The sequence below is a fragment of the Camellia sinensis genome, chromosome 3, assembly GCF_055761805.1.
Source record: "Camellia sinensis isolate YWXY chromosome 3, ASM5576180v1, whole genome shotgun sequence".
In the NCBI taxonomy this organism is placed as follows: domain Eukaryota; kingdom Viridiplantae; phylum Streptophyta; class Magnoliopsida; order Ericales; family Theaceae; genus Camellia; species Camellia sinensis.
The window spans coordinates 221042032-221051455 of record NC_138963.1 but is presented as its reverse complement, the minus strand read 5'-3'; the positions used below and the strand labels follow the sequence as shown (position 1 = coordinate 221051455).

At 49.8% G+C, this 9424-nt stretch overlaps 2 protein-coding genes across 2 annotated transcripts; both read right to left on the bottom strand.

Moving 5' to 3' along the window:
* Window positions 1–761: 761 nt before the first annotated feature.
* On the bottom strand, window positions 762–1727 carry LOC114262842 (uncharacterized). The gene is made up of 2 exons (XM_028203256.2): window positions 1564–1727; window positions 762–1455 (listed from the first exon to the last, which is right to left on the bottom strand). The coding sequence occupies exons 1-2, from the start codon at window positions 1725–1727 to the stop codon at window positions 762–764; spliced, it is 858 nt and encodes a 285-aa protein (XP_028059057.2).
* A 788-nt stretch (window positions 1728–2515) lies between these two features.
* LOC145822247 (uncharacterized) lies at window positions 2516–3511 on the bottom strand. The gene is made up of 2 exons (XM_082918865.1): window positions 2975–3511; window positions 2516–2755 (listed from the first exon to the last, which is right to left on the bottom strand). The coding sequence occupies exons 1-2, from the start codon at window positions 3509–3511 to the stop codon at window positions 2516–2518; spliced, it is 777 nt and encodes a 258-aa protein (XP_082774991.1).
* Window positions 3512–9424: the final 5913 nt, after the last annotated feature.

The following is a 9424-nucleotide window of genomic DNA, read 5'->3' as shown; positions in this document are numbered from 1 at the left end:
GTGCTAACTTTAGTTACTGCAAGTATCCATCTGTAGTCTTTGGATTGCTGCGCTATAGGACCTACCAGGTCAAATGCCTAAGTATAGAACGGATAAGGAGTCTTGATGTTGTGCAGTTCAACTGCCGGTGCATGTATCAAGTTCCCAAACTTCTGGCAGGATTGGCATCTCCTCACAAAGTTTTTAGCATCTTCTTCCATTGTCGGCCAATAGTAGCCGGGGTGAATGAGATGTTCGTATAATCGCTGCTCTGTCTTGTGGGCTTCCTTTAGCACCTCATTTGCCTCATCTTTTGATAAACACACCAAAGGTTCCCCTTCAAAGCTTCTTCGATACAGCTTGCCTTGGTCAAGGAAGAAGCGAAGGGCTCACCTCTTAACTCTGATTGCATCGGGTTTGTTCTCAAGCAGTGTGCCATTCCCAAGGTAGTCAATATATGGCTGTCTCAATTCTTCACTGCTTAAGAAATGGGTTTCCTCTTCCTTAGGATGGGACTGACACTTTGCACATTGCCTCTACAGCTTAGTACTTTCCTTTTCTATCTCTGGCCAGTAATACCCTTACCTCTGTATCCGTCGGTATAGACTGATATCTCCATCTCCACAGGACTTAGCATGGATCTACTTGAGTCTATAAGTTGCTTTTTGTCTACCGATGCATCTTGCCAATAAGTTATTGGGACCACGAAAATACAACTCTCCTTTAAGAAGGAGAAATGATGCAAGTTCTGCTGGTCTGATCGTTCCCTAGCTTGTTTTCAACTACTGGATTATATCTGTTTTCCACCCCTCAGCATCTTGCTCTGTATGTTCTTCGACTAGTACTGCTGGTGTTGTTCTTTTCTCGATGATGATGGCTATACTATCATCTGGTATCTCCATCTTTGCCCCCAATGTAGCCAAGGCATCGGGGAAACGGTTATGTGTTCGAGGGGTATGCTGGATTTGGACATCATCAAACTGAGTGAGCAACCTTTGAACTACAGTGCTATATGGGGTCAACAAAGGCTCCTTCAAGGCAAAATCACCCATCGTTTGCTTGACAACTAACTTGGACTCATCCCAAATTTTCAGCTTGCGGAGGCCCTTCTTTTGGGCAGCTATTAAACACAATATCAGCGCCTCGTATTCAGCCTCGTTGTTTGAACACTCAAAGTTAAGCTTATATGATAGATGAAACTTCTCTCCTTCTTGATTGGTTAATGTTGCGCCGACTTCACCTTTCCCAGCTCCGGAAGCTCCATCAAACTTTAAGTCCCAATAACTCTCAATTGCAGTTGCTGAGAGATGGACCTCATCTGGTAAAGGTACCTCCGCAGGTTCATGTTCACCCGATGGGAACTGGGCCAGTAAGTCTGCAAGTGCTTGGCTCTTAATAGCCTTGGGAGTAACACACGTGATATCATATTCTGTTAGAGCCAAGAGCCATCTCGCCATTCTTCCAATCAGAGCGGGCCTGCTCAGCAAATAACGGACTGGATCACTCCGGGTTACAACTTGGATCGGGTGTGCCAAAAAGTAGTAGCGCAACTTCTACATTGTGAAGATAAAGGCTAAACAATGCCTCTCAATTGGGGTATATCGCGACTCGACACCATTGACTTTGCAGCTGATGTAATAGACTGGCTTCTCAACGCTATCTATGTCTTGGACAAGTAGGGCTTCAATAGACTGTGGAGTAGAGGTCAGGTACAGTAGCAGAGGCTTTTCAGGCTGTGGGGCAATCATTGTAAGTAGGGAGGTAAGTGCTTTTTTTACTATATCAAATGCCTGTTGGTGTTCTTACAACCATTCAAACTTGTGATTCCCTTTCAGCAATGTTCTAAAGCAAAAGGTTATCTCAACAAGAGCTGGAATAAACCTCCTAAGGTATGACACTTTGCCTAGGAATTTCTTCAAGGCTTTTTGAGAGTGTGACGATGGCATCTCCATGATTGACTTGATCTTATCCCCATCTACTTTGATCCCCTGCTGGTGTACAAGGAAGCCAAGGAACTTGACGATGGTAACTCCAAAGGCATACTTGAGAGGGTTCATCTTGAGGCAGAATTTGTGGCAACATTAAAAAACTTTTCCAAGTCGCAGAGGTGGTGGTTTGCCTTAGTAGACTTGACCACCAGATCATCTATATATACTTTGAATTCATGATGTAACATGTCGTGGAACACTGCAGTCATAGCCCGTTGGTAGGTTGCCCCATATTTTTCAAACCGAAGGGGATCACCGTATAGAAAAAATTTCCCAAGGGCGTTCTGAAAGCCGTCTTTTATGTATCTTTTGGTGTCATTTTGATCTAGTTATAACCACTAAACCCATCCATGAAGGAGAACATCTGATGGCCTGCAGTAGAGTCAACAAGTGTGTCAACATGGGGCAATGGAAACTCATCTTTCGGGGCAGGCCTTATTCAGGTCGCGAAAGTCTACGCAGACCCTAATTTGACCGTTCTTCTTCTGCACAGGCACAATATTCGCCAGCCATGTTGGGTACTATATTGGCTCAATGAACTTGGCCCTCTACAACTTTTCTGCCTCTGCCTTAATCTTTGCTTCAAGATCAGGGAAGGACTTCCGAGCATGCTGCTTGATTGGTTTAGAATTAGAAAAAGTGTCTAGATGATGAGTGACAAGGGATGGGTCAAGACCAGGCATCTCGTCATATGTCAAAGCAAAGACATCACTGTATTGCTTTAGTGATGTTATCAATTCTGCCATAGCTATTGGAGTCGTTGTATCACTGATAAACACTGGCTTGTTCTACCCAGGCAAGTTACTAAGGTTGACCTTAGCAAGTACCTCCTGCTGGGGTCTGGGCTTATCTTGCATGCATTCAGGGGTGGCCTCAGGTGTCTCCATTAACCCTTCTTGGGACTCCTCATCGTCACATTTATTCGTCTCGGGGCCATGCTCCCAAGGTATGAAGTCTGGCCCCCAAGACCGTCATAAGTAATAAACTGTCTTGCCGCCCTTGCGCACCTTAACAATCTTGGGCAGAGGACTTGTGGATTTGCTGCTCCTTTTCTGTCCACTGCTTTCTGGAGTAGCCTCTGCATCTCGAATGTCTTTCCACTTCGGTAATTTTACCCCTGCAATTTTACCAGTCCTTGGAGTTTTATCTGTGGACAACTCAATAAAGAAAACTGCATCCGAATAGTGTGCCTCTTCCACTCCAAATGGATTTTCAAACGCATTTATGGTCACTATGCGCTTTCCCAATTTTGCTTTCACGCATTGGTGATAACTGGAAAGGATAGCCCCATATTGGTGCATCCAAGCTCTGCCAAGTATCATATGGTAATTTGTGTCTGCTTCAATCACATGGAACTTTGTTGCGGAACGGATCTCGCCAACTGCTAAGTCCATGAGAACATGGCCCTTAGTAACTTTTTTCTCACTACTAAAACCCGTTACAATGATCGGTTGGCGAATTAACTTGGAATCTGGGATACCAGCTGTACGGGGAGCAAATATTCGTCGCTGTTCATACTCCTTTCGTCCAAGCTCCGTGTCCATCCAATCAACCTGAAAGCACAACAGCGGTGAGCTACCCGGCGGTGTGTTGCCGGAAACCCCTCCGACGGTCAAGTTAGCACACGCTCTGAGAGAGAGAGACAGAGAGAGAAACTCAATGAGTGTAAGTCTATCTCACCAAATGATGTTCCATCCCTAGCATGGGGGCGCAGTCATGCTTATATACTTTCTGCGCTCAACTCTGCACCCATTAGTCTCTTGACACGTGGAGCTACTCTCCCATCTGTCAGCACAAATCCAGCGAACACCACCTAACCAAACCGCTTGACAACATTAGCGGGAACTAAGCATCCCAGCGGCACAACCTCGGCCTCATACGACCATGCTACGTAATGAGTCCAACAACGCCATTCGCCGAGCTCCGTTATGACCGAGCTTAACAGCCCTCCATAATGACTGAGCAGTTACTCGGTTGGCCAGTTTGCGGAGGATCTTGCACGCCGATCTAAACGAGCAAACAATGCGAACCAGGCTAGTAGAGAAGTTATCCCAGCCAAATCAGACCTACGCTTTAACCGAGCACACTGCACCTGGATTGTCCCAGCCTAGCTCGGCCCAAACATGCTCGGACCAATTTTAGTCCGGTCATTACCACGGTCTAAAGCCAGCTTATAAAATCTCCCTCACAATTGCCCTTAATTCTGTCTGCATTTGCGTGACTGAAATTACATTACAAGGCCGGGCTAGACTTTTTGCTCGGTGGTTCACTTTGCTCGGTCTAGAAACCTCAAAGTTGGCAAACAAAGTCAGCTCGTCAACTCGTTTCTTGGCGAGTAAAATTAGCTTAGCAACTTCTTGAACGAGCAAAATCAACTTGGCAAGGACGTTTAAAGTTAGCGAGGAAAGCCAGCTCAGCAACTTGATTCTTGGCAAGCAAGATCAGCTCGGCAAGGAACTCCAAGGCCAGCGAGCAAGGTTAGCTCGACGACTTTCTTCTTAACGAGGAAGATCAGCTCAGCAAGGAACTCCAAGGTTGGTGAGCAAGGTCAGCTCGGCGACTTTCTTCTTGGCGAGCAAGATAAGCTCAGCAAATAACTCCAAGGTCGGCGAGCAAGGTCAGCCCACGCGACTTTTCTCTTGGCGAGCAAGATCAGCTTGGCAAAGAACTCCAACGCCGACAAGCAAAGTCAGCTCGACGACTTGCTTCTTGGCGAGTAAGATCAGCTCGGCAAGGAACTCTAAGGTCAGTGAGCAAGGTCAGCTCCGCGAATTGCTTCTTCGCGGGCAAGATCAGCTCGGCATAGAACTCCAAGGTTGGCGCGCAAGGTCAGCTCGGCGACTTGCTTCTTGGCGAGCAAGATCAGCTCGGCAAAGAACTCAAAGGTCGATGAGCAAGGTCAGCTCGGCGACTTGCTTCTTGGCGAGCAAGATAAGTTCGGTAAGGAACTCAAAGGTCGGCGAGCAAGGTCAGCTTGGTGACTTTCTTCTTGGCGAGCAAGATCAACTCGGCAAAAAACTCCATGGTTGATGAGCAAGGTCCGCTCGACGACTTACTTCTTGGCCAGCAAGATCAGCTCGGCAAAGAACTCAAAGGTCGGCGAGCAAGGTCAGCTCGGCGACTTGCTTCTTGGCGAGCAAAATCAGCTCGGCAACGAACTCCAAGGTTGGTGAGCAAGGTCAACTCGGCGACTTTCTTCTTGGCGAGCAAGATCAGCTCAGCAAATAACTCCAAGGTCGGCGAGCAAGGTCAGCTCGGCGACTTTCTTCTTGGCGAGCAAGATCAGCTCGGAAAGGAACTCCAAGGTTGGCGAGCAAGGTCAGCTCGATGACTTGCTTCTTGGCGAGCAAGATCAGCTCGACAAGGAACTCCAAGGTTGGCGAGCAAGGTCAGCTCTGCGACTTGCTTCTTGGCGAGCAAGATAAGCTCGGCAAGGAACTCCAAGGTTGGCGCGCAAGGTCGGCTTGGCGACTTACTTCTTGGCGAGCAAGATCAGCTCGGCAAGGAACTCAAAGGTCGACGAACAAGGTCAGCTCGGTGACTTGCTTCTTGGCTAGCAAGATCAGCTCGGCAAGGAACTCAATGGTCGGCAAGCAAGGTCAGCTCGGTGACTTTTTTCTTGGCGAGCAAGATCAGCTCGGCAAGGAACTTCATGGTCGACGAGCAATGTCCGCTCGATGACTTACTTCTTGGAGAGCAAGATCAGCTCGGCAAAGAACTCAAAGGTCGGCGAGCAAGGTCAGCTTGACGACTTTATTCTTGGCGAGCAAGATCAGCTTGACAAGGAACTCCAAGGTCGGTGAGCAAGGTCAGCTCCGCGACTTGCTTCTTGGCGAGCAAGATCAGCTCGACAAGGAACTCCAAGGTCGGTGAGCAAGGTCGGCTCGGCGACTTCTTTCTTGGCGGGCAAGATCAGCTCGGTAAGGAACTCCAAGGTTGGCGCGCAAGGTCGGCTCGGCGACTTGCTTCTTGGCGAGCAAGATCAGCTCAGCAAGGTGCTCAAAGGTCGACGAGCAAGGTCAGCTCGGCAACTTGCTTCTTGGCGACCAAGATCAGCTCGGCAAGAAACTCAAAGGTCGGCGACCAAGGTCAGCTCGGTGACTTTCTTCTTGGCGAGCAAGATCAGCCTTCAAGGAACTCCATGGTCGCCGAGCAAGGTTCGCTCGACGACTTACTTATTGGCGAGCAAGATCAGCTCGGCAACGAACTCAAAGGTCGACGAGAAAGGTCAGCTCGGCGACTTGCTTCTTGGCGAGCAAAATCAGCTCGGCAAGGAACTCCACGGTTGGCGAGCAAGGTCAGCTCGGCACATAACTCCAAGGTCAGTGAGCAGGGTCAGGGCGACGACTTTCTTCTTGGCGAGCAAGATCAGCTCGGCAAGGAACTCCAAGGTCGGCGAGCAAGGTCAGCTCCGCGAATTGCTTTTTGGCGAGTAAGATCAGCTCGGCAAGGAACTCCATGGTTGGCACGCAAGGTCGGCTAGGCGACTTGCTTCTTGGTGAGCAAGATCAGCTCGGCAAGGAACTCGAAGGTTAATGAGCAATGTCAGCTCCGAGACTTACTTCTTGGCGAGCAAGATCAGCTCGGCAAGGAACTCAAAGGTCGGTGAGCAAGGTCAGCTCCGCGACTTGCTTCTTGGCAAGGAACACAAAGTTCGGCGAGCAAGGTCCGCTCGGTGACTTTCTTCTTGGCGAGCAAGATCAGCTCGGCAAGGAACTCCATGGTCGATGAGCAAGGTCCGCTCGGCGACTTACTTCTTGGCGAGCAAGATCAGCTCGGCAAGAAAGTCAAAGGTCGGCGAGCAAGGTCAGCTCGGTGACTTTCATCTTAGCAGCCCCCCGTAATGATTGAGCAATTACTCGGTTGGCCGGTCTGTAGAGGATCTTGCACGCCGATCTAAACGAGCAAACAACGCGAACCGGGCTAGTAGAGAAGTTATCCCAGCCAAATCGGACTTGGGCTTAAACCGAGCGCACTGCACCTGGATTGTTCCAGCCTAGCTCGGCCCAAACATGCTCGGACCAATTTTAGCCCAGTCATTACCACGGACCAAAGCCAGCTTCTGAAATCTCCCTCACAATTGCCTCTTAATGCTGTCCGCATTTGCGTGATCGGAATTACATTACAAGTCCGGGCTAGACTTTTTGCTGGGTGGTTCACTTCGCTCGGTCTAGAAACCTCAAAGTTGGCAAACAAAGGTAGCTTGTCAACTCGTTTCTTGGCGAGTAAAATCAGCTTAGCAACTTCTTGAGCGAGCAAAATCAACTTGGCAAGGACGTTTAAAGTTAGCGAGGAAAGCCAGCTCAGCAACTTGATTCTTGGGAAGCAAGATCAGCTCGGCAAGGAACTCCAAGGCCAACGAGCAAGGTCAGCTCGACGAATTTTTTCTTGACGAGGAAGATTAGCTCGGCAAGGAACTCCAAGAATGGCGAGCAAGGTCAGCTCGGCGACTTTCTTCTTGGCGAGCAAGATCAGCTCGGCAAATAACTCCAAGGTCGGCGAGCAAGGTCAGCTCACGCGATTTTCTTCTTGGCGAGCAAGAAGTAAGTCGTCGAGCGGACCTTGCTCGTCGACCATGGACTTCCTTGCCGAGCTGGTCTTGCTCGCCAAGAAGAAAGTCACCGAGCTGACCTTGCTCGTCGAACTTTGAGTTCATTGCTGAGCTGATCTTGCTCACCAAGAAGAAAGTCGCTGAGCTGACCTTGCTCTTTGACTTTTGAGTTCCTTGTCGAGCTGATCTTGCTCGCCAAGAAGAAAATCGCCGAGCCGACCTTGAGCGCCAACCTCGGAGTTCCTTGCCGAGCTGATCTTGCTCCCCAAGAAGCAAGTCGTGGAGCGGACCTTGCTCGTCGACCTTGGAGTTCCTTCCCGAGTTGATCTTGCTCGCCAGGAAGCAACTCGCCAAGATGACTTTGCTTGCCGACGTTGGAGTTCCTTTCCGAGCTGATCTTGCTCGCCAAGAAGAAAGTCGCCGAACGGACCTTTCTCGCCGACCTTGGAGTTATTTGCCAAGATGATCTTGCTCGCCAAGAAGAAAGTCGCCGAACTGACCTTGCTCGACAACCTTGGAGTTCCTTCCCGAGTTGATTTTGCTCACCAAGAAGCAAGTCACCGAGCTGACCTTGCTCGTTGACCTTGGAGTTCCTTGCCAAGATGATCTTGCTCGCCAAGAAAAAAGTCGCCGAGCTGACCTTGCTCGCCGACCTTTGAGTTCCTTGCCGAGCTGATCATGCTCGCCAAGAAGTAAGTCGTCGAGCGGACCTTGATCATCGACCATGGAGTTCCTTGCTGAGCAAATTTTGCTCGCCAAGAAGAAAGTCACCGAGAGAACCTTGCTCACCGACCATTGAGTTCCTTGCCGAGCTGATCTTGCTCGCCAAGAAGCAAGTCGCCCAGCTAACCTTGCTCGTCGACCTTTGAGTTCCTTGCCGAGCTGATCTTGCTTGCCAAAAAGCAAGTCGCCGAGCCGACCTTGCTCGTCAACCTTGGAGTTCCTTGCCAAGTTGACCATGCTCGTCGACCTTGGAGTTTCTTTCCGAGCTGATCTTGCTCGCCAAGAAGAAAGTCACCGAGCTAACCTTGCTCACCGACCTTCGAGTTATTTGCCGAGCTGATCTTGCTCACCATGAAGAAAGTCGCCGAGCTGACCTTGCTCGCAACCTTGGAGTTCCTTGCGGATCTGATTTTGCTCGCCAAGAAGCAAGTTGCCGAGCTGACCTTGCTCGCCGACCTAGGAGTTCTTTGCCGAGCTGATCTTGCTCGCCAAGAAGAAAGTGGCCGAGCAGACCTTGCACGCCAACCTTTGAGTTCCTTGCTGAACTGATCTTGATTGCCAAGAAGTAAGTCGTCGAGCGAACTTTGCTCGTTGACCATAGAGTTCCTTACCGAGCTGATCTTGCTCGTCAAGAAGAAAGTTATCGAGCCGACCAAGCTCACCGAGCTTTGAGTTCCTTACCGAGCTGATCTTGCTCGCCAAGAAGCAAGTCACCGAGCCGACCTTGCTCACCAACCTTCGAGTTCCTTGCCGAACTGATTTTGTTTGCCAAGAAGAAAGTCGTCGAGCTGACCTTGCTCGCCGACCTTGCTCACCGACCTTTGAGTTCCTTGCGGAGCTGATCTTGCTCGCCAAGAAGTAAGTCTCGAGCGGACCTTGCTCGTCGACCATGGAGTTCCTTGCCGAGCTGATCTTGCTCGCCAAGAAGAAAGTCACCGAGCGGACCTTGCTCGCCGAACTTTGTGTTCCTTACCGAGCTGATCTTACTCGCCAAGAAGCAAGTCGCCGCGCTAACCTTTGAGTTCCTTGCCGACCTGATCTTTCTCGTCAAGAAGTAAGTCCCCGAACTGACATTACTCTGCGACCTTTGAGTTTTTTGCGGAGCTGATCTTGCTCGCCAAGAAGCAAGTCGCCGAGCCAACCTTGCGCGCCAACCATGGAGTTCCTTGCCGAGCTGATCTTG